General features: G+C 45.7%; 1 protein-coding gene and 1 pseudogene across 1 annotated transcript; both read right to left on the minus strand.

Annotated features, from left to right (window-relative positions):
- Positions 1 to 2,285: 2,285 nt before the first annotated feature.
- LOC135565508 (circumsporozoite protein-like) lies at positions 2,286 to 18,746 on the minus strand. The gene is made up of 5 exons (XM_065012555.1): positions 18,589 to 18,746; positions 18,152 to 18,245; positions 17,824 to 17,976; positions 17,594 to 17,681; positions 2,286 to 2,425 (listed from the first exon to the last, which is right to left on the minus strand). Exons 1-5 carry the CDS (start codon positions 18,744 to 18,746, stop codon positions 2,286 to 2,288), a joined length of 633 nt encoding a protein of 210 aa, XP_064868627.1.
- A 5,413-nt stretch (positions 18,747 to 24,159) lies between these two features.
- Positions 24,160 to 25,505, minus strand: part of LOC115113875 (solute carrier family 2, facilitated glucose transporter member 5-like) — a 29,025-nt pseudogene continuing 27,679 nt past the window's right edge.

The raw sequence follows: 25,505 nt of genomic DNA on the forward strand, positions 1-25,505 counted from the left end.
TCGAGCTTCTCATTGCTAGCTGGTTTGTATTTATGTTTCCTTCCCACTTGTTCTTTCTATCTGTGTGTGTGTGATGAGCGGCAGGTAGCTGCCACTCTGCAGCCCGGCACAAGGCCTGCCTGCCCTCCCCTTAACCCCAGGAGCCCCACATCTATCAGCAGCTCTGTGGGGGTCCCCCACCACCCTCCTTCCCCCACCACTCCTCTCTCTCTAACTCTTCCCATCTCCCCGTTCATTCTCTCTCCCACTACACTTCTTTATTCCTCCATTGCTATCCCTATTCACTCTCCTCCCACTACCTCTCTCTCCCTCACCTTCGCCCTCACTCTCCCCACAGTCTATTCTTTCCCTCCCTCTCTCTCCTCCCTGCCTGTCGCTGCTCCCTCAAGCCCTCTCCTCCCTCCTTCTCCCACTACCTCTACTTTCCTTTCCATATCTTCCCTCACTTAAAGTTGACGTGTTACGGGGGGCCTATAAGATCAGAAATATGTCAAACACACCTTCCCTCAGTTTCTCTTACAGAGATAAACACCACGTTCACCCAAGAGAAACTAGACACTTGCTAATTGTCATGTCAGCTCTCTTCTCGTAAGAGATTGAGACAAAACATAAACTCCATTAAAATGTAAATATTGATTAGGCTATTTATAAAATGACAGATGAAAAAGATATTCCGGGCTGGTAGACTTGTTTTATCATTGTGGACAATCAGGGATACTAAATGTTCCTCCAAAGTCACAATATGCGTTGCAGCCTTTTTGTCAGTCATACCTGCCTTCTGGCATTCTGCAGTGTCCCAAACCTTAGTGTCATAGTTCAAAACCTAATAAACTATAGTAATAGAGGATCAGTTCTAGGATGACAGGGTCACAGGACAGGTCTACAACACACAAAGCTGAATCAGAAATGTGAAAAAGAGTTCAACATTAACATTAAAGTAACTGTTTCACGACATCTACTCGGACGTTTCCTAAATGCCTGCGGTCACCCAGTCCCAGTGACTTTCTCAGGCATCTATGCTCCTGAGGTGTGCTTTTCAACTGTTCATCCATCTGGAGAGAGAGGAGAGCGAGAGGGTCTCTCCCTGGCATGTACTTATTGAGAGCCCCCGACAGCTGATCCATTCCCAGTCTCAAAGCCAGGGGTGCTATCATAGCCCCGTTGTGTTCACCCAGATATGTGTTTTCACTGAACACATGTTAGTAATACCTATTCCATATGAGCTCCCAACAACACCATGGTTTTAGCATCTAGCCTGCCCTTTGTTTCAAGACTCCTTCGTCATGCCAATAGAAATGGGGTACGAACCAGGCAAACAGACCATAATAATACAAGCGGTACTCCGTCTCAGCTCGCCAAACTGTGCCCTAGATTAGTCTATTCCTACTATTTTTATATTATATGCTCTATTCCACTCAATTTCAATGCCCTTTCATTGTTTACTCAGTTTTTGTGGGGTCTGTGGTCTCTGAGAAGGTAAAGAATTTGCGGTGTTAAGGTGTGCTGTAGCTGAACAGTAGGAGGTACCAGACAGAAGGTGACCTCTGACCCCTGATTACACGCCACTCTATCACACACACTTCTAATTACACGCACAGACCCACACACACTCTCAAGTCAGGTGGCCTAGGTTACAGCCTTGGGGCAGCAACTGAAAGGTCGCTGGTTCGAATACCCGAACCGACAAGGTGAAAAATATGTCGATGTGCCTTTAAGCAAGGTACGTAACCCTAATTTGCTCCAGGTGTGCCGTACTACTATGGCGAACTCTGTAACACAACACATTTCACTGCACCCATCCAGTGTATATGACCATAAAAACACATTTTACACTTCCCTCTGACACACACTCCCCAGGCCCCCCCTGTATATTGGCTCCTACCCTCACCGTAACCTCACTTCTTCTGACCCAGCCATGCAAGGTCACACTCAGCGAGGCAAAAGGACACGCTCTCTATAGTTCTGCCCCTCTGTCATACATGTAGTTGGTTCATGCATGTATCACACCTATCGCTCGTGTGGCCTTGAGTTCTATCATGTTTCATATGAATAATGTGCGGTTCACATGTTTTACACACCTTCAGCACTCAGGTCAAGCATGTTTCACAGGTGGTGGCTAAGAAGCCTAGCGTGTTTCACAACATGAGTATTCAGGGCCATTCCATGTGTCAGACACACAAGCTTCGCATTGTTCACCCGGTCAGCTCGGCATTTGGTGGTGGGACGTCAGCTCGTCCACACAGGTCCCTGTGCGTCTTTAGGCTGTTTTTCACATCTTTCCTTTGCTAACAACATCCATGCTGCTTCGAGCGCGACACAGACACATGGTTCTGAGGCAGTAAAATACTGGGCAACTTGCCGCTGCTGAGAATTCGAGGGGCTGAGTGAGTGAAAGTCTGAGAGCCGCTGCAAGGACCAGACTCAGCTTTACAAGCACACAGACACAGACACAGAGAGACACAGAGAGACTGACAGACAGACACACAGACACAGACACGGAGAGACACAAACACAGAGACACACAAACACAGAGAGACTGACAGACAGACACAAACACAGAGAGACACAAACACAGAGACACAGAGAGACACAAACACAGAGAGACTGACAGACAGACACAAACACAGAGAGACTGACAGACAGACAGACAGACAGACAGACAGACAGACAGACAGACAGACAGACAGACAGACAGACAGACAGACAGACAGACAGTCAGACAGACAGACAGACAGACAGACAGACAGACAGACAGACAGACAGACAGACAGACAGACAGACAGACAGACAGACAGACAGACAGACAGACAGACAGACACACACACACACACACACACACACACACACACACACACACAGTCCTTATCCCCTGGGCTGAGCCGGGACATAACAACCATATGCCATAGGAAGGAGAGAGAGCGAAGGAGTGAGGCAGACGGGGCAAGGAAGGAGAGTCCAGCCTTTATGTGGAACGGACCAAAGCACGGGAAATTGTTTCCACCAGTTGGCGAATTGCGTCACACGGGACTGCGTGGGTTTAAGGCCTGGAGCGGCGGAACCCTGATGGGCTCTAGAGGTGCTCATAGTGTGAGGTGGGGGAAGAGGTACTCCAGTGATTCAAATCACAAATGTGTCTTAAGTTCCTCATTCAGACTACTGACCCTCCATGCTAGTGGCCTGGCTGTGTATGTGAGAGAGTGGGAATACATCTCTATGGATAGGTCATTTTGGATGCCTAACCAGAGGTTGCTCTGTGAGGGTTGTATGTGGGGGGTTAACAAAGAGTTTATGGAGTTTCTCTCTTTTTCAACTTTTTTTTCAACTATGCACAAGCAAACACTCGCGCACACACAAAACCACACACACAAACCACACACACAAACCACACACACAAACAAGATATAGAGCATAAAGTGATGATGCTTCAGAAGTCCCAAGCAAACATGTGAGAATCTTACACAAGGCTACTATCTCAAACCACTGTGAATTATATATTCCACGAGACACAAAGAATGCAGTATGGCGATATCCTCTGATAATAATGCAATTTAATATTCATATTTTCAAATGGAACAAGAATTGACGGTAACCCTGTCTGCCCAGTCGATGGACAATGTGTGACAAATTCAATTAAGCCAGATGAGCAAAGTGTCCAGTAGAGAGAGCAACACTCCCTTAGCTCACTTTTCTGTTAACAGGTAGTGTCAGTTAACCTCCGAAGGAGATTATTTAGATAAAGAGACTCATTCACTACTCAATGTGTTATCTGAGTGATAACTTCTCAGATACCTCACTGAAGAGAGATAGAGAGAGAGAGACGAAAACAGCAGGTCCGGGACAGGGTAGCATGTGCGGTGAACAGGTCAGGGTTCCGTAGCTGCAGGCAGAACAGTTGAAACTGGAGCAGCAGCACGACCAGGTGGACTGGGGACAGCCAGGAGTCATCAGGCCAGGTAGTCCTGCGGCATGGTCCTGGGGCTCAGGTCCTCCGGGAGGGGAGGGAGAGAGAAAAGAATTAGAGGGAGCAAACTTTAAAAAAACTTAAAATCTCTCCCTCATAACGTGATCTCATAAAAATCCCCAAAGTAACAGTGTTAACTGTTTAACAAAGCCAATAAACATGAAGGGATGAAAGAGAGGAGGAAGGGAGTAGAGGGGATGCCACGTCCTTTAGGGACTCTGACAGTTGTCTGTTGTCTCAGCCTACTCCTAGCCAATCCCCTACTCCACCCAATATCATATAATATCCTCTCCTTCCCATCCCTCCTGGACCTCTTATCGCTTCTCCTTTCCTCTCTTATATGTTGTTTGGTAATGCCTGGCACTTCTCAAATGTATCTAATTGAGATGGAATTGACCCCAACCCCGAACTCTGGAATAGAGCCACAGTTAACACCCTAGATTCCCTCCCCCAGAGATGAATTAACAGTCCCACCACGACAATGACATTATAGGTTTCCCTAACTGCTCTGAGGTCAGTGCAGTGACAGTGTTCACGTTCCTGGAGAGGCCGGGGCAGCACCATATGGCCGGAGGGGAGCTGAGTGGAGGAGCATGTGTGACGTCTCTGACAGACGCCGGACACGCTGCATTCCTCTACGGCAGGGGACACGCACCCAAAATGTCACAGAGGGACAATGTGGACAGTCATCGATGTACAACTAATAGAATGTATAGATCACAGGAGGTTGGTGCCCCCTTAATTGGGGAGGATGGGCTTGTGGTAACGGCTGGAGCGGAATAGTATCGAACACATGGTTTGATGCCATTCCATTTGCGCAGTTACACCGCTTATTATGATCCGTCCTCCCCTCAGCAACCTCCACTGATAAAGATAGTTATTTTCACTCTCTCTGCTATAGAGAGACCGCAATTTATATCAGCCCAGGACAGCACACAATGGCACACGCAAGAGTTAATATGGGCGGCCATCATGGAAATAAAGACTGAAATTGGTTGTGTCTAGTCATAAAGTAGGCTCTAATTGGTCAACGACCAATGCTTCCTGTGCTTTACCAATATTCTCTCCCTATGCTTAACACTATCACTTTTTCCAGACTACTGCATGACACCTATCACTACATTTTCTAGGAGCACTCAGAGAATACTGTACCTCATGACCTGTCTGTGCACTCACGGAAACAGCCAGAGAAGGAGTGAAAGAAGGAGTGTGAGGGTGGGAGAGCAATAAGTAAAGTGAGGAAGGGAGGGGGGTTAAGTAGAGTGAGTGAGTGACAGAGCAGGGAAGGAGGTAGAAAGGGAGGGAAAGAGGGATCTGCGAGCAAGCGAGGGAATAAATGGAAAAAGCAGAGGGGAGCAGGGTCTTGCAGGAATTTGGAGGGAGAGGGTTAGTTGAAAAGAGAGACACAGCGTGTTGAGAGCTGTTGTGTTTGAGTGGTCCCCTTCAAAGGGAAAGGCCTGATGTCTTTACCATGCGCTGCAGGACTGCAGGTTAGGGCCAGTGGGGCTGGGGTTTAGGCAGTCTGAAACCCCACACAGCCTGCAGCCTACACAGACACACTCTACATGAACCTGCACAGAGCAGGCATAAGGATGAAATCATTTTTCATGGAGATTGCTGCGGTGCTACGCTGAACTGAGCTGCGCTACTCTAGACCTTATGGAGGTCTGCATGGCAGACATGCATGCACTCTCACAAACACATACATGCACGCACGCACACTCAGACACACACCCATGAACTGCTGTCCCTTGGAGGTCTACTGTCAGGCCCTTCTACACCCACTTCCTGTAAAAGCCAGTAATGTAGTGTTATCCATGGCAACGCAACGTTACAGACAAGCTGGGGAACGAATCATGGATTCCACCCGGCAGGCTACACGCCTGTACGCCCACAGGGGCTGACCTATGACTTAAGAGGGCTGTTGTGACCCTGTGGGCAGGGGGCCAAAGGGGAGGAGGGTTCAAGGTCCCAAAAGTGGTTGGGTTGTGGGTCGGGTATACAACTGTAACCTCTGCATTAGATCAGACTTGATTTACCCAGTAGGCTACTAGAGAAATAACAGATATGCACACTGCACACGTCGCTGATATTCTATTGGATCTGGGGTTAAACTACAAAATGTAGTTTCTGATTTGCACAATGCTTTCAGAAAGTATTCATACCCCTTGACTTATTCCACATTTTGTTGTGTTGCAGCCTGAATGGATTCAAATCATATTTTTTTCTCACCCATCTACCCACAATACCCCATAATGACAAAGTGAAAACGTGTTTTTAGAATCTTTTGCACATTTATTGAAAATTAAATACAGAAATATTGCATTTACATAAGTATTCACACCACTGAGTCAATTATAGCTTTGAATCGTCTTGGTTATGTCTGTATCAGCTTTGCACATCTGGATTTGGGGATTTTCGCCCATTCTTCCCTGCAGATTTTCTCAATCTCTGACAAGTTAGATGGGCAGCAACGGTGAACAGCAATCTTCAAGTCTTTCCAAAGATTTTCAATGGGATTCAAGTCTGGGCTTTGGCTGGGCCACCCAAGGACTTTCACATTCCTGTTCTGAAGCCTTTCCAACGTTGCTTTGGCTGTAGGTTTGGAGTCATTGTCCTGTTGGAATATAAATCTTCACCCCAGTCTAAAGTTGTTTTCACTCTGAAGATGTTTCTAATCAAGGATTTGCCTGTTTTTGTCTCCATTCATTGTTCCCCTCTATCCTTACCAGTCTCCCAGTCCCAGCCGCTGAAAAGCATCCCCATAGCATGACGCTGCCACCAACATGCTTCATGTTAGAGATGGTGTTAGACGGGTGATGAGCTGTGCCTGGTTTATAGCACTTTGCATTCAGGCCAAAGAGTTACATTTTTGTCACATCAGACCACAGAATCTTTTGCCTTATGATCTCAGAGTCTTTCTGCAAACTCTAGGCGTGCTGTCATGTGTCTTTTACTCAGGAGTGGCTTCTGTCTGACCACTCTCCCAAAAAGCCCAGATTGCTGAAGTGCTGTAGAGACTGTTGTCCTTTTGGCAGGTTCTCCCATCTCTGTAGTTCTGTCAGAGTGGTCATTGGGTTCTTGGTCAGTTTGGTTGGACTGCCTGCTTTAGGCATTCTGGGTAGTTCCATATTTGTTCCATTTCCCAAATGATGTAGACCACAGTGCTCTTTGAAACTTTCAACACTCTAGAAATGGTTTTATACCCTTCCCCAGATATATGCCTCACCCCAATTCTCTCTCGGAGATCTAGGGACAGTTCCTCAGACTTCATGCTATTGTTTCTGCTCTGACGTGCACTGTCAACTGTGGGACCTTGCAGTATATAGACGGGTGTGTTTTTTCTAAGTCAATTAAGTTGTAGTGACATCTCATTGATGATCAAAGGAAATTGGATTAACCTGAGCTCAATTTGGAGTGTTTTAGCAAAGGGGTGTGAACAGTTATGTAAATTAGATGTCTGTATTTAATTTTCACTTTGTCATTATGGGGTATTGTATGTATATTTGTATATTTAGTCCATTTTGAATTCAGGCTGTAACACAACACAATGTGGAATAGGTCAAGGGGTATGAATACTTTCTGAAGTCACTGTATATCGTGAATAGAATTTTAGGTAATTTGAAATCCAGAACTGAGCCCAACCCTATAACACCCTGGCTGTTGCTAACACACAAAGCTATGGAACTCTTACCAGATCATTTACTCTGGGCTAATTGTCATTTCATCAGTGTCATCCTGAACCAAGCTCTTTGATCTTTCAATTGATACTGCCATTTTTAGCAGACACCAATTCTGACCACCCTTTACAGTATGTGATGTTCATGTGAATGATTTGCGTTGCATTTCCTACCCATCACTGTTGTGTATACCTAATTAGGTAAACAGTCTGTATTTAGAGCTGTGGTGGAACCTTGAGGAATGTTCTATGGCTGGGGTGGGGATGGAGGGTGAAAGAGAGACGACAGAGCGCACATTCCGCCAGCAGCGTTCTCCGTTTTCTCCCTCAGGCGTCAATCAGGTGTGTTATCTCTGTGCTCCCGCGGGGCCTGTCGGTGTGGCTGTCACCCCTCTGCGCTGACAGAGGGACCCTCATATCTGGGGCCCTGATAACCTCCGGACCCACAGAGCAAGACCCTCACTGTCCAGCGAGACACACCGACCAATCTCCCCTCATCTCCCCCAACACACAAGCAATCAGGCCCCTTCCCATACACCCCCCCCCCCCCCCCAACTCCAATACAGCCTCGGACTAAGTCCACACACTATTGAAATTCAGACACAAACTCCAACCCCCAAAAATCTATAGTAACCAAATACAGTATCTGTCATTGTTTCTGAATGGTTAGTTCCCCATGGAGTAAAACATACTTTTGGTGGTTCAAAGCAGAAAGGTTTGGGAACCAATGGCCCACCCTACTTACTCTGCCACCAGTTCCCGTCCCTCTTCCCCCGACCTCATTTCCCTCCAAAAACACTATGTCCTGTTATCAGAGAACTGAAATAGCCACCAGGGCCAATGAGAAGCTTTGTCTGACACTTGCCCTGCTGCAACCTCACATGAAATCCAGCACTTCATGCCAATAAGGTCATAATGGACATATTGTAAACTGTCACACTGCTGTATTTTCAGGACATTTTGTGTACTGTCACATATTTGTCTCTCGCTATGGGCTAGAAATGTTCCTACGAATCCATGCAGTATAAAGACTTACTTTCAATGTTAAATCCATTATAGTCTACTCAAAAACAGTAAAGTTATCAGGAAAATGTATATTTTTGTATCCCTCTCTAAGTCATCAGAAACATGTCTGTGAGTTGTGACTCTAGGAGTCTCTGTGATGGAGTAGGGGTGGGGCTCTGGGAGTAGGGTGGGGGATGTTGACGGGACCAGTTGATACATTTCATGTGGGGTGTGCTTGACTCTCTGACAGGAGCTGTCGCTGGAATAGCAGGGGGGTCCTTATCAATCAACCCCCCCATCTGCCAATCAAACAGCTTCACCGTGACAACCACAGCCCTGCTATCTGTCCAGCTGTCTCTCCCTCTCTCTCCCAGCCTGAGATGGGCTTGTTAAGAGGGGAACGAGCCATAGAGCCACAACCATAATGGTTTGCCCTAGACAGCCATTTTAGAAGGGACAAGATAGGGTCGGAGTGGAGTTATGGGGAGAACAGAGGAGCTACTTGGTTAGGGTTAGGGCAAGAGTTAAGGATGTACACATCCACATGCTCCCCAGTACACTCTCTGTGGCTTTCTGAGTGCTTCAGAGGGGAGAAGGCGACCTGTGGCCTTTATTTAACAGTAGCAGAATGAATATGTAAAGCAGAGCTCATAAATAGAGGGCTGAAAAGCCCCCCTGTCGGGAGCAGAGCCCTGCTCTGAGGCTGCATCTAACCAGGCCACGGCAGGGACCACACTCACACACTGTCCTGTCCACACACACAAAGACAGCCTGCGACTCTGTCACTGTCCACACACACACAAGCACAGGCATCACTCAATCAGGGAGAGATTGAGGGGCCCTAAGGGAAATCGTTTGAAAGAGACACAGCACAGTGTGAGAGAGTGTCATGATTTCCCCCAACATAACTGAGTGATTAAGGTCTTTCGGTGGTAGGGGTCAGGTATTCCATCTGTTTGTGTGTGTAGAAGAATGATTATGATGTTTGTGTGTTGCACGTGTTGCTTGCGTGCGTATGCGTCAAGGTAAATCTCTGTTTGTCTCAGGGTTGAGTAGCAAAGCCAGCCCCTGTGGGCAGCCTTTATTCTGGGGTTAGCTCTGCTGTCTGTCTTCTCCCGTCCACCCATCCCTCCTGCCAAGGCTCAGTAACCATTATGGTTATGTGACAGTCACTGTCACTCCTGTAATCATCATAGTTTGGGTTGTTTTCAAGCGACAGAAAACAACAGATTGTCCTACAGGGTGATTTGGACAAATTGCAATGGGATGTCTTCGCCTCTCCGCGACTGGAAAACATTGGTTAGGACACAAGAGTTGAACGACAATGCTACTTGAGGTGGAGGGAAGAGAAACTCAAATCTTTGTCCTCTATAGTGTGTCTTTCTGTTCTTCTGTCTTACAGAGTGTCTGTCACGAAATTAAAGAAACTAGAAGTGGTGCGCAATGGATGAATAATCTAGCATAGTTTGATGCCAGACGTTTGTTGATTGAAAGAGAGAAAATAACCCCTTTTTCTGAAAGTTACAGACAGACATTAAAAGAAGAAGAACAAGTTTGAAAACATTTCATAACAAGGCTGTGGTCGCCATTTGCACCAGTTTGAAGTCGCGCCTGCTGCATACAGTGTATTCTGTGTTGTATACCATGATGGGGAAAGAAAGGTGATTTATTCGGGCCTATCAGCAACAGGAACAGAGAATACCACACAGACTTACAAAGAGCATGGTTACTCTGACGGTCAGCTGTGGCTCACGACCTGACCATACAAGCGAAAGTGTTGAACACACCTCATCAACCGCAGGTCAATCCTGCATGGTCCGAACCCTGACCACCACACCACACTCCCATAGCTCAACCCATGACTGTCGAAACCCTGATAACACAGGACACCTTCAGAGGTTAACCCAGGTCAACATACCTGATCGAAACCCTGATAACACAGGACACCCTCAGAGGTTAACCCAGGTCAACATACCTGATCGAAACCCTGACCGCACTTAACGCTCACCGCCCTACACAGGAAACTCCTCGCAGTCAAAACTCTGACCGTGTTTTATCATGATAGTTGAAACCCTACAGTACACGGTTAACCCTGCACGGTTAAACATCTGACCACACTTTATAGGTTCTAGGTTCACCCTACACAGTTAACGCTGGATGGTCAAACCCGTCCACGGTTTACACCCCGCTCCAGTCACAGGTTAACTCAGCTCTACCGCAGCCTCTTTTGTGTCTCTTTCTTTAGAGCCGTAAAAGAGCCTTCCAGAGGGCAGCTCCCACTGCGGGATCACACTGTCACAATGCAAACTGGGATACGGCGTGTATTGTTATTCGTAGGGGCAGACACTCAGGTCCTTTTGACTGGGGGACTCCGCCATTACAGGTAGTTGTGAACTGTCACCACTCGTTGAGATTAGGCTCAGTACACAAAGAGAAAACGGAGGCACAATGACTTCAAATAGGTTTCAAGGTTAACTCCCTTTCGAGTGGAAGAATAGGCAAGTCACAGACATGGGCACCTTGCGTATTGCGACTGGCTGTGTATTGGCACATTGTTTTTTCTCCTCATAAATGAACAAAGTAAGATGTCCCCCTGCATTTGTGACTGAATGGGCTGGTTTTGTCATGGCCCCACAGAGTAATAATGTTGTGATCACACGATGTGAAGCAGCAAAGCAAGGCCGGGGTAACGATACATGATATGCATGCTGAAAACCTTTGTCTTATACATCAATGGTATTCTCTCAATGGCCCCCCCAAAAAACTGTAGTCATCGGCTATGAAAAGCCAACTGACATTTAAACCTGAGGTGCTGACCTGTTGCACCCTCGACAACCACTGTCAATATTATTATTTGACCTTGTTGGTCATCTATGAACATTTGAACATCTTGGCCATGTTCTGTTATAATCTCCACCCGGCACAGCCAGAAGAGGACTGGCCACCCCTCATTGCCTGGTTCCTCTCTAGGTTTCTTCCTAGGTTCTGGCCTTTCTAGGGAGTTTTTCCTAGCTACCGTGCGTCAACACCTGCATTGCTTGCTGTTTGGGGTTTTAGGCTGGGTTTCTGTACAGCACTTTGTGACATCAGCTGATGTAAGAAGGGCTTTATAAATACATTTGATTGATTGATTGATTGGTTTATTCAAGGAGAGCAATTGACAAGGAGAGTGGGCTGACCAAAGTATTACATTTGATCTTGGTTGTTTCTCTGTAAAAAGTTCCAGAAGCTGTCATATTTGACGTTAGACTGGAAAGCATTGCATGAGTGTGTCTGTGGCACCCTCTAGTGTCCGGCTGTGCCTGGTGCCTATGTGGCAGGGAGGCAGACTGACTTACTGAAGGAGCACTTGGGCTAGAGTAAAGACAGCAGACAGCACTGAATATTAATAGCGAGGTCAATAAACCATCAAATAAACCCACAAAAGCATCCGTAGATTAACCAACATTTAAGAAAAGAAAGCAGGGATTGAGATTGCTACATTTACCCAACCACTAGGCTTGTGCGGACTTCATAGCTACAGTACAACTCCAGGAAAATAAACTCAACTGATAGGTGAAGTTGTGTGAAGTCCAAGCTCATAGCATAAGCAATATTTAATAATAAGTGCTATTCATTTCATTCTCTACAATACTCTCTATAATAGCATTATTTCAGGCAGTAGTAACTGACACAAAGCAGGACCTCTAACTTACGCTATAGACTCACTTTACAACCAGCAGTCATGAGATGGGGCAGACAACAGACACTTAACAATACAGCTCACTGACATCAAAGCCAACAGGTGGAAACGCCCTGACTAATACACATCCGAAAATGAAAGGGGCCAATCAACATCTTAGGGCTTTAATGATCTCTAGGAATAAACATGTCAGAATGTCAGAACACCAGAGAAACCCACTCTGCTCCCTAAAAGCCTGAAACCAGCCCTGGATGCTTATTGGGGCCCACATTAGCATCAGCAGTGTTGTCTGTGGCCCCCGGGCAGGGCTGGATGATTAGCAAGTAAAACAATTTCACTGTGGCCCCGGAGAACACACCTCTGACTCTGGCCCCCGCCCTAGTATGTGTGTGTCTGTGCATGTCTGTGTGAGTGAGTGTGTGATGTATGAGAGAGTGTATGCATGTATGTGTGTCACAAGGTCGTGGTAAACAGGAGACTCAGGTTGTAACACAGACTAAGTAGCAAATAAGTGCCACATTCAGCAGCTATCCGCTACCATGTTTACAAAAGGAACAGTAACAGAGCTGACACAATGAGAAGAGAGAAAGAGGGAGAAACAGAAATAACAAAGGGGAGAGAGAGAGAGAGAGAGAGAGAGAGAGAGAGAGAGAGAGAGAGAGAGAGAGAGAGAGAGAGAGTGAGTGAGAGAGAGAGAGAGAGAGAGAGAGAGAGGGACATATTTCCCTATGATTACACAGATCCAGAAAGAATTTAAAAACAAACCAAATGTTGATAAACTCCCATATCAACTGGGTGAAAAACCACAGTGTGCCATCACAGCAGCAAGATGTGTGACCTGTTGGCACAAGAAAAGGGCAACCAGTGAAGGACAAACACCATTGTAAATACAACACATACCTATGTTTATTTATTTTGCCTTTTGTACTTGAACTATTTGCACATAATGTGACATTTGAAATGTCTTTATTATTTTGGAACTTTTGTGAGTGTAATGCTTACTGTTAATTTTTATTGTTTATTTCACTTTTGTTTATTATCTACTTCACTTGCTTTGGCAATGTTAACATGTTTCCCATGCCAATAAAGTCCTTAAATTGACATTTAATTGAGAGTGTGAGAGAGAGAGAGAGAGAGAGAGAGAGAGAGAGAGAGAGAGAGAGAGAGAGAGAGCAGACAGAGAGAAACAGAGAGATGTAAAGTATGTTTTATGGCTCCCTGGGTTCCTATTTTGTATTTATATTTATTATGCCAAGGCAGCAGCTACTCTTCCTAGGGTCCAGCAAAATTAAGGAAGTTAATACAATTTTAAAAACATTACGATACATTCACAGATTTCACAACACACTTATATGCCCTCAGGCCCCTACCTCACCACTACCACATATCTACAGTACAAAATCCATGTTTATGTGTCTGTATAGTGCCTATGTTATCGTGTGTGGGTATGCATGTGTCTGTGCCCATGTTTGTGTTGCTTCACAATTTCACACTGTTCCATAAGGTGTTTTTTTATCTGCTTTTTAAATCACATTTTACTGCTCGCATCAGTTCCTTGATGTGGAATAGATTTCCATGTAGTCATGGCTCTATGTAGTACTGTGCACCTCCCATAGTCTGTTCTGGACTTGGGGATTGTGAAGAGACCTCTGGTGACATGTCTTGTGGTGTATGCATGGGTGTCCGAGCTGTGTGCCAGTAGTTCAAACAGACAGCTCAGTGCATTCAACATGTCAATGCCTCTCATAAATAAAAGTAGTAATGAAGTCAATCTCTCGTCCACGTTGAGCCAGGAGAGATTGACAGGCATATTATTAATATGAGCTCTCTGTGTACATCCAAGGGCCACCCGTGCTGCCCTGTTCTAAGCCAATTGCAATTTTCCTAAGTCCTTTTTTTGTGGCACCTGACCACACGAATGAACAGTAGTCAAGGTGCAACCAAACTAGTGTAGGACCTGCCTTGTTGATAATGTTGGACATACTACTCCCCATTTTAGCTACTAATATGTTTTGACCATGACAGTTTATAATCCAGGGTTACTCCAAGCAGTTTAGTCATCTCAACTTGCTCAATTTAGTACAAGATTTAGTTGAGGTTCAGGGTTTAGTGAATGATTTTGTGCCAAATACAATGGTTTTAGTTTTTGAAATATTTAGGGCTAACTTATTCCTTGCCACCCACTCTGAAACTAACTGCAACTATTTGTTAAGTGTTGCAGTCATTTCAGTCGCTGTAGTAGCTGATGTGTATAGTGTTGAGTCATCCGCATACATACACACTCTGGCTTTACTCAAAGTCAGTGGCATGTCGTTAGTAAAACATTTAAAAAGCAAGAGGCCTAAACAGCTACCCTGGGGAATTCCTAATTCTGTTTGGATTATGTTTGAGAGGCTTCCATTAAAGAAAACCTGTGTTCTGTTATAGCAGAGGGTGTAAAGCCATGACACGTACGTTTTTCCAGCAGCAGACAAAAGCTGCACTGAAGTCTAACAAGAAAGCCCCCACAATCATTTTATCACCAATTTATCTCAGCCAATCCTGTCATTTGTGTAAGTGCTGTGCTTGTTGAATGTCCTTCCCTGTAAGCGTGCTGAAAGTCTGTTGTCAAATTGTTTACTGTGAAATAGCACTGTATCTGGTCCAACAACATTTCTTCCAGAAGTTTTACTAAGGGTTGATAACAGGCTGATTGGTCGGCTATTTCAGCCAGTAAAGGGGGTTTTACTATTCTTGGGCAGGGGAATGACTTTAGCTTCGCTCCAGGCTTGAGGGCACACACTTTCTAGTAGGCTTAAATTGAAGAAGTGGCAAATGCCTTTCCTACAGAGAGTGAGGCTGTCCAAAGTGGGTGTTGTGGACAGAGCTAATGGGGGACTGATTGGACACAGAACAGACAACATTAGATGTAAGGTGTTGGAGTTAATGGGACAAACTGAGACATTGGGGGATGGGGTGTAAATGGGCTGGATAGATAGTGATGAGAGAGTGAGAATAGTGAATAGTATTGCCTATAATTACCCTGTAAGCTACACCGACCGGTACAGTAAGGAGCTTGTTTAGCAAACAAATATGTGTCCAAATTATCTGTAAAATTGTCCTTAGAAGTCTACAGCTGCGGGAAATCGGTTTTGGGGGTGGGGGTGCCACGATTTTTTTGCCAACGGGGAAGCAGACCGTGCTGAAGACATCTATATCCGTCCGCTAATAGAGTAAAGGCCCAGTGCACTACTTTAGTGACAAAAATGTAAACTAAATGTATTTCAGTGATTACCAGCATACCACAAACTGAAATATTACATTTACATAAGTATTCAGACTCTTAACTCAGTTCTTTATTGAAGAACCTCTGGCAGTGATTTCAGCCTCATGTCTTCTTGGGTATGACGCTACAAGCTTGGCACACCTGTATTTGGGGAGTTTCTCCCACTCTGCAGATCCTCCCAAGCTCTGTCAAGTTGGATTGGGTGCGTCGCTGCACAGCTATTTTCAGGTCTCTTCAGAGATGTTTGATCGGGTTCAAGTCCTGTCTTGTCTGTGTGCTAAGGGTTGTTGTCCTGTTGGAAGGTTAACCTTCGCTTCTGGAGCAGGTTTTCATCAAGGATCACTCTGTACTTTGCTTCGTTCATCTTTCCCTCGATCCTGACTAGTCTCCCAGTCCCTTCTGCTGAAAAACTTTCCCACGGCATGATGCTGCCACCACCATGCTTCACGTTAGGGATAGTGCTAAGTTTCCTCCAGCCGTGACGCTTGGCATTCAGGCCAAAGAGTTCAATCTTGGTTTCATCAGACCAGAGAATCTTGTTTCTCATGGTCTGAGAGTCCTTTAGGTGCCTTTTGGCTATTGACTATTGAGTTCTTGGTCACCTCCCTGACCAAGGCCCTTCTCCCCCTGATTGCTCAGTTTGGCAAGGCAGCCAGCTCTCCAAAATTCTTCCATTTAAGAATGATAGAGGCCACTGTGTTCTTGGAGACCTTCAATGCTGCAGTAATTTTTGTACCCTTCCCCAGATCTGTGCTTCGATACAATCCTGTCTAGGAGGTCTATGGACAATTCCTTCGATCTCATGGCTTGGTTTTTGTTCTGACATGCACTGTCAACTGGGGGACCTTATATAGACAGGTGTGTGCATTTTCAAATCATGTCCAATCAATTGAATTTACCACAGGCGGACTCCAATCAAGTTGTAGAAATATCTCAAGGATGAACAATGGAAACAGGATGCACCTGAGCTTAATTTCAAGTCTCATAGCAAAGGGTCTGAATACTTGTAAACAAGGAATTTCTGTTTTTAATACATTTGCAAAATAATTTTTAAAAACAGTTTTTGCTTTGTCATTATGGGGTATTGTGTGTAGATTGATGAGGGGAAAAACATTTTTAATCAATTTTACAATAAGGCTGTAACGTAACAAAATGTTGAAAAAGTCAAGGGGTCTGAATGATTTCCCGAATGCAATGTAATTTGATATGGATGTTCCGTGTCTTTGCCCATAACTTTGCACCTTTTGATGTACATTTTTGAGGACATGGTTTAGTTCTTTCTGGGTTCCGTTAGACTTGCAGAGAAAGAGATGGGCAACAACTCTTACAATTCCGACTATTGAATCCTGCAAGATATTGTTCTAAATTATACAACTACCTTATTGCCAAAGCAGAAATGCTGCACTACAGACGGCTATATCTGTTTGTTAATAGTAGGAAAGGCCCGGCGCACTACTTTAATAAACAAATATTTTGGACTATGATATTTCAGGGGGTGCTGCAGCACCCTCAGCACCCCGGACTTCCCGCAGCTATGCCTAGGTGCCTTATCCATTTCCACCTCTCCTCCTTTAACATATCAATTCAATTCAAGGGGCTCTATTGGCATGGAAAACATGTGTTTACATTGCCAAAGCAAGTGAAATGGATCAATAAAAGTGAAATAAACAATAAAAAGGGAACGGTAAATACTACACTCACACAAGTTCTCTCTCAAATGTCATATTATGTCTATACATAACATTGTAACAATTTGCAAATAGTTAAAATAAATAAACATAGATATGGGTTGTTTTTAAATGGTGTTTGTTCTTCACTGGTTGACCTTGTGGAAACAGATCACACATCTTGCTGCTGTGATTGCACACTGCTCTCTAAGGTCAGGGCGTGACAGTACCCCCCCCCAAAGGTGCGGACTCCGGACGCAAAACCTGAACCTATAGGGGAGGAGCGGGACGCAGACCCCGCTCCACCACTGGCTCACTCCACTTTGGTAGGCACCTCTGGTACGGGGGCCCTTGTCGCCGACCCCGGACTGGGCACCCTCGCTGCGGGCCCCGGACTGGGCACCCTCGCTGCTGGCCCCGGACTGGGCACCGTCGCTGGGGGCCCCGGACTGGGCACCCTCTTGCGGGCCCCAGACTGGGGACCGTCGCTGGGGGCTCCGGACTGGGCACCCTCGCTGGGGGCTCCGGACTGGGCACCCTTGCTGCGGGCCCCGGACTGGGCACCGTCGCTGGGGGCCCCGGACTGGGCACCCTCCTGCGGGCCCCAGACTGGGGACCGTCGCTGGGGGCTCCAGACTGGGCAGCCTCGCTGCGGGCCCCGGACTGGGGACCGTCGCTGGGGGCTCCGGACTGGGGATCGTCGCTGGGGGCTCCGGACTGGAGGCCGTCGCTGGAGGCTTCGTACCATGACTCCTCACTGGAGGCTTCGTGCCATGATCATCACTGGAGGCTTCGTGCCATGGATCATCACTGGAAGCTTCTTGCCATGGATCATCCCTGGAGGCTTCGTGCCATGGATCATCCCTGGAGGCTTCGTGCCATGGATCATCACTGGAGGCTTCTTGCCATGGATCATCACTGGAGGCTTCGTGCCATGAATCATTACTGGAGGCTTCGTTCCATGGATCATCACTGGAGGCTTCGGACTGGAGGGACACACAGGACGCACTGGGCTGTGCAGACGTACTGGCGGCCAGATGCGCTGAGCCGGCACCCTCCGGCCTGGCTGGGTGCCCGCTCTAGCCCGGCCGATTCAGGGAGCTGGAAGGTAGCGCATCGGGCTGTGAACCCGCACTGGAGACACCGTGCGCTCCACCGCATAACACGGTGCCTGACCAGTACGACGCTCCCCACGGTAACATGGGGAGTTGGCTCAGGTCTATAACCCGACTCTGCAAATCTCCCCGTGTGCCACCCCCAAAATGTTTTGGGGCTGCCTCTCGGGCTTCCTTGCTAGCCGTGTTCCCTCGTAACGATGGGCCCCTTTACCAGCTGCCTCCGCCTTCCTGGCTGCTTCCACCAGTTCCCATGGAAGGCGATCCCTTCCGGCCAGGATCTCCTCCCATGTCCGGGATCCTCCTTTTTCCACGTCCTCCTTTTTCCACGCTGCTTGGTCCTTTTGTGGTGGGTAGTTCTGTCATGGCCATCCTTGAAGGAAGACCAAAATGCAGCGTGGTGAGCGTACATTTATTTAAATGTTTAAATGTCGCCAACAAAACAACAAACGAAAGATACAACCGTGAAGCTTGCAGGGCTAAGTGCCACAAACAAAGTTAACTAACTACCCACAATGAAAGGAGGGAAAAAGGGCTACCTAAGTATGGTTCCCAATCAGAGACAACGATAGACAGCTGTCCCTGATTGAGAACCATACCCGGCCAAATCATAGAAACACAAAATCATAGAAAACAAAACATAGAATGCCCACCCCAAATCACACCCTGACCAACCCAAATGGAGACATAAAAGGCTCTCTAAGGTCAGGGCGTGACACATACATTTGGCAAGAGGTTAGGAAGTGCAGCTCAGTTTCCATATAATTTTGTGGGCAGTGTGCACATAGCCTGTCTTCTCTGGAGAACCGGATCTGCCTACGGTGACCTTTCTCAAAAGGAAGGCTATGCCCACTGAGTCTGTACATAGTCAAAGCTTTCCTTCATTTTGGGTCAGTCACAGTTGTCAGGTATTCTGCCACGGAGTACTCTCTGTTTAGGGCCAAATAGCATTGTAGTTTGCTCTGTTTTTTTGTTAATTCTTTCCAATGTGTAGAGTAATTATCTTTTTGTTTTCTCATGATTTGGTTGGGTCTAATTGTGTTGCTGTCCTGGTGCTCTGTTTGTGAAGAGAGCCCCAGGACCAGCTTGCTTAGGGGACTCTTCTCCAGGTTCTTCTCTCTGTAGGGGATGGCTTTGTTATGGAAGGTTTGAGAATCACTTCCTTTTAAGTGGTTGTAGAATTGAACGTCTTTTTTCTGGAAGAAAGAGGAGGAAGGGAAGCGCTACTAAGGTACACAATAGTACATTTTGGTAGATAGAAGGTGCTCTTTGGTAAAAGGGGTAAATTGGTCATCAAAAAGAAAGGAGGACCAAGGCACTCTTCATATAATTAATTAAAATGCCTCTATTAGTATGACATGTTCAATAGAAACAACGTTTTTTTTAAACGATGCGTTTCGGCTGCATGGCCTTCGTCAGGGAGTACAAAAAAAGATTAATACAAGGTCCTCTTTTAAACAGCTTATCAATTAGCCCTAATTGGAAGAGGGAGTGGTTACACAATTGATTGGACACACCTAGTAAGCAATACTATACACAATGAAATACTGTAGCTATGTTATCATAAAAATACAACTCCAAACTAGAAGTATCAGAACACTAAAAGGTAGTTCTAACCTTACATATGACTGGGAGAAGTGTCAAGAATAAGAAAGCTAAATATTCCATAGTACACTAGAACACAGCAAAACATGAACAACAACAGTCTAACCATAGCTGAGGGCAATAGAGCAAAATGTCCACTGGATGACAGCAAAGGAACCTCTCACGACCCTACAGGAAGAGTGAGTAATCCATATCTCCATTTAAACCAGGGTATTTAGTGGCCTGTAGTTTGTAAATCCAAAAACGTTCCCTTTGGTTTAGCTGTTTACGACGGTCCCCTTTTCTAATAGAGGCCGGAATATGATCAATACCCATAGCTTGTAGGGAGGCAGGGTTGCCATGGTGTAGTGACTTGCAGTGCCTTGCCATGGGGTAGTCTTCATTACCTACCCGTATGGTGTACTTGTGTTCCGCTAAGCGGTCTTGAAGGCGTCTCTTCCAATGTAGAACACCTTGCACTGTGGACATTCCAATCTATAGATGACATGAGTGGTTTTACAGTTAATGAAATGCTTGACATAATACTCAATTTAGGAAGCTGTGTCAACAAAATACTTCTTCTGTACAATATTACTGAAATGGTTGCAATGGTTACATTTAAAAGAGCCCCTGGGTTTGTGGTCAAGCCAAGTTGTTTGAGAGTCACCCGGAAGTTTTAACTGTGGACTAATTTGTCATTTAGGGTAGGACATCTCTTAAAGCTTATGACTGGTGGCTTAGGAAAGACTTGGCGTAGTAGCGTATCACTTTGGATGCTCTCCCCTTCGCAACAAGTTCTCTCTGTCAAGTAATCCAGCCCTTATACCGGCATCTTTCAGGACCTGAACGCTGTAGCCCCGATTCAAGAAGCGATTCTCCAATTCAGCAGATTTGACACTGTAGTCTGTTTCCTGATCGCAAATTCTGCGGACTCTTTGGAGTTGGCCATATGGAATGTTTTCTTTTTTCTCTTTTTTTCATGATTTGGTTGGGTATAATTGTGTTGCTGTCCTGGTGCTCTGTTTGTGAACAGAGCCCCAGGACCAGCTTGCTTAGGGGACTCTTCTCCAGGTTCTTCTCTCTGTAGGTGATGGCTTTGTTATGGAAGTTTTGGGAATCACTTCCTTTTAAGTGGTTGTAGAATTGAACGTCTTTTTTCTGGATTTTGATCATTGGTGGGTATCGGCCTAATTCTGCTCTGCATGCATTTTTTTAATATTTTACGTTGTGTACAGAGGATATTTTTGCAGAATTCTACATGCAGAGTCTCAATTTGGTGTTTGTCCCATTTGGTGAGATTGGTGAGCTGACCCCAGATCTCACAATCCATAAAAGGGCAATGGGTTCTATAACAGATTTTTAGCCAGATCCTAATTTGTATGTCAAATTTTATGTTCCTTTTGATGGCAAAGAAGGCCGTTCTTGCCTCGTCTCTCAGATCGTTCACAGCTTTGTGGAAGTTACCTGTGGCGCTGATGTTTAGGCCGAGGTATGTATAGTTTTTGTGTACTCTAGGGCAACGGTGTGTAGATGGAATTTGTATGTGTGTGTAACGACTTCCGCCGAAGTCTGCTTCTCTCCTTGTTCGGGCGGCATTCGGCGATCGACGTCGCCGGCTTTCTAGCCATCGCCGATCCATTTTTCATTTGTCCATTTGTTTTGTCTTGTTTCGTACACACCTGGTTTTCATTCCCCAATCAATCTACATGTATTTAGTCCTCTGTTCCCCATCATGTCTTTGTGTGTAATTGTTCATTGTTAATGGTGTATGTTCACGCGCGATACTTTTATAGTTTGGTGGTCCTGGTAACTGGACCTTTTTTGGAACACCATTATTTTTTTGAGATTTATTGTTAGGGCCCAGGTCTGACAGAATCTATGCAGAAGATCTAGGTGCTGCTGTCTCTCTCTATCCACGTAGTTACCTCTCCTCCTTCCACCTATCTCTCTTTCCCTCCACCTAGCTACCTCTCCTCCTTCCTCTCTTAATTGGAGCCAGCGAGAGCGGCCTAAATCGAATTAGCAGAGCTGTGTGGGGGACTCATCAATCTTTTTTTATTATGCCATGACAGGGCTGGCCATGGAGCGCCCCTTCCATTTGTCACCGGCCTCATTCACTGATAACGGGCATTTGTCACTGTGTTGCCTGCACTTTAATGCCATCAGCGGCCATGACAGTAGCGCGTCAAGGGAGTCACGGCGACACACACATCCGTCAGCGGCAGGCCACAGGGACACACTGCAATAAGGCTTCCCACAGAGCTTGTGATGACAGTGCTGCTGCTATTAATTACACTGCTGCAGAGAGAGAGAGAGAGCTGTGTTTGTGTGTGTACTGTAGTGTGTTTGTATCCAAGACATATGTGCTTGTGTTTGAGTGAGATTTTGCAGTAGAAGTGAGAAAGTACATATGAACATGTAGTGATGTCGGTAAGAATATAGTACTGTTGTGTACTAGTTTTAAGGTAGACTACAGCCCTCCCACAGCCACAGCATACTACAGAACTATAATGTCGCTTCTCTTTCTGGCCACTGGGTGTCAGAGTTGGGAGTCTGCCCTGCCAGCTGAGACACAGTAGATTCCTCTACTGCTAATTAGACAGAGGTTGTTGCCTCTGAACATCCTGTGGGGAGACAGGAACTCCATCATGTGTTGTATCACAGTGAAATAGTTCACCCTGTCTGGGGGATTCACTTTGTAAATGAAAAGGCACAAGTCCACAGGTTATAGAGCCAAGCAGGAGTCAGTCAGTGGGGGCTAACCTCTGTCTCTTTTTGCCTTGCTAGAGAGCTGTCTAGGAGGCAGACACATGTGCAGTACATCTGCAGAGCTTGCCAGGGAAGTTTAGTATGATGCACACGAGCACTAGAAACAGTACTCGTGGTAACACATTCCAAACAACCTCAAACCCCAAAAGTACATTTCCAAAATCCATACATCATGTTCTGTGTTTGATTCCAATGACTAAAACACATGTTAACGTCTCTCCTGGATTTCACCGACCAAAGTATTTTATTTATAATTTACATCAGGGATGGGCAACTTTGATGGGTGTGGGGCCACAAAAACTCATCGTGAGGGGCCTCAGTGGCTCGTGGGTCTGCATACCCACATCCATACTCACACAGGCATTCAGAGCCTTCTGGGGGCTCTAAGCAAAATTTTGTTGGGGGCAATTTTTGGGATGCAATTCTACACATTTTGCTATTAGGTGGAGAGAAAAATGAGCAGTTTTACAGCTAATTCCCTGTACTTGTCTACATTTTGCCATAACTTATGTCTGAGAGTGACTTACAAAATCAATTGGTCTGTAATTCGACCATGATTACTACAAGTTTAGATAGCTGACTAAACTAACTTACCAATCAAATGTGTTTTTAGCTTACATGGGTTCATTGAGTGGCTGTCAGTGACTGACATAAGCGAAAAACTGCGGATGCACAAATTTCGAACTTGCACCTTGTGTATTCTACTATTCTAACTCTCAACAGTAAGTTGAGACCCTAACTGACTTCCGTAAAACATTTTTTAGGGGGGGGGAAACTGACCCGCGGGGCCAACAAAAGTTGCCCATCCCTGATTTGCGTCATTAATTTACTCCCAATCACGGCCGGTTGTGTTACAGCCTTCAATCGAATCAGGGTGTCTGTAGTGACACCAGGTAGCAGTAGGACCCAGCGGACATCTGACACCAGGGAGGGACGGGCTAGATAAGAATGTTCATAGTGCTTTTGCCCTGATTTGTGGTTTTTTGAGAGTAAGCAATTTAGGACAACCAAAACAAACCTACTGTCCTGATGAACAAAGGCATTGACCATACTGGGTGAGGGTAGACACCATGCTAGATAAGACACCATGTTGAGTCTGGACCGAGGACATGCTGGGTGGGGGGCCAAAGCCATGTTGAGTCTGGACCGAGGACATGCTGGGTGGGGGGCCAAAGCCATGTCAAGTAAAGGCATGTAAGGAAGAAGCAGTGCAATGCTGAGGACATGCACAGTAGAATAGCACCTCGCGGACAACACACATACACCCACTAGAGGCTGGAGTAACACAGTATCAGCTGCACTGCAGAGACACTGGAGCAGGTTGGGGTTTCGGTGCCATGCTCAAGAGCACAACGGCAGGTGGTGGCACCTGAAGTTTTTACGGCAGCGACCCTGATGCTGCCACGTTAAGTAGGGGCGCAGCCAGGTCAAGTTAAGTGAGGACAGAGGTCTGTGAAGGCCACTGTGAAGGCCACTGTGAAGGCCACTGTGAAGAGTGTTTTAACAGCTCCGCCGTGATCAGCAAAGGAATGCCCGCTACAATACATACACTAGCCGTTAGTACACTGCACACACACACACACATTCAACCTATACTTACAGTCTACATACAAACACACATTATGTAAACAAACTGACAGGGGATTCCCTCTGGAGAGTGCGAGGGTAAATTGGCTTTAAGAAGAGCTTAATGTGTGGGGTATACATAACACCAGTCATAACACCTTTATGAGTGATGCAGTATCATTCATAATCTTCATAACACATTTATTCAACATCATTCATAAGGAGTTTTCAAAATAAAAGTCCCCTTGAATAAAAATGTTTTCATCCCATTGTAAAATGGAAATATTTATATTTACTGTCACATTACCAAACCCCTGACACACTATTCACGCAACAGGCTGGGAGCAGCACAGGGTCAGCCTTAAAGCATTACCCTTGCAGCAGTTTAGGGGTTAAATGTTTTGCTCAAAGTCACAATGGCAGTAGGAAATGGCACCAGCTCTGGGTGTAGGCATCTTTCAAATAGATAAGCTAGCTGTGCTTGATTGAGCTCGCCTGGTGCAATGGAATCAATGGAATAGTCTCAAAAGTGCAAACCCTACCTGCCCATCTGGCATTCCAGGTAGGCTCAAGCAAACGCTCAGGCTCAAGCAAACGCTCAGGCTCAAGCAAACGCTCAGGCTCAAGCAAACTATTTAAACCCAGGTCTGGATGGCATCTGAGCAATTGTTTGACATTGTAACAAGCAACCTTAGCTGAGATCTGAAGACTTGTATTAGCTCCACAAACGAATGTCTTGCCTTTATCTCAAGCAGGCTAACACAATCTTGATTTTCTTTACACAAAGAAACTTTTTTGCGCCATAATGTAAAGGGACTTGTATTTAGAAAGACCCTTTATGAATTCTGTCGAATAAATGTGTTCTGAATGGTGTATGAATGATACTGCAACATTCATTAAAGGGTGTGATGACTGGTTTCATAAATGTGTTCTGAATGTTGTATGAATGATACTGCAACATTCATTAAAGGGTGTGATGACTGGTTTCATAAATGTGTTCTGAATGTTGTATGAATGATACTGCAACATTCATTAAAGGGTGTGATGACTGGTTTCATAAAGGTGTCATGAATGCTTTAGGTATATAAAGTGTCACCGGATGTGGACTGTCTCATAACGTCTGGTCACAAGTGATGACTATGCAACGCCTTGTGTCACTGCACCGCTAATGACCCTATGAATGAACATGAGTCAAGGCAGCACTATTTGTGC

Source organism: Oncorhynchus nerka, linkage group LG28 (genome assembly GCF_034236695.1).
Source record: "Oncorhynchus nerka isolate Pitt River linkage group LG28, Oner_Uvic_2.0, whole genome shotgun sequence".
In the NCBI taxonomy this organism is placed as follows: Eukaryota; Metazoa; Chordata; class Actinopteri; order Salmoniformes; family Salmonidae; genus Oncorhynchus; species Oncorhynchus nerka.

Excerpts from the sequence above, each read along its gene's own strand:
- LOC135565508 (XM_065012555.1), bottom strand. The coding sequence starts at position 18,746 with ATGGCCATGACAGAACTACCCACCACAAAAGGACCAAGCAGCGTGGAA. Across the intron at positions 17,682-17,823 it reads GTCCGGGGCCCCCAGCGACG|TCCGGGGCCAGCAGCGAGGG; the intron begins GTGCCCAGTCCG and ends GACGGTGCCCAG. Across the intron at positions 2,426-17,593 it reads CAAGGGCCCCCGTACCAGAG|CTGAGTCTGGTCCTTGCAGC; the intron begins GTGCCTACCAAA and ends GTGCTTGTAAAG.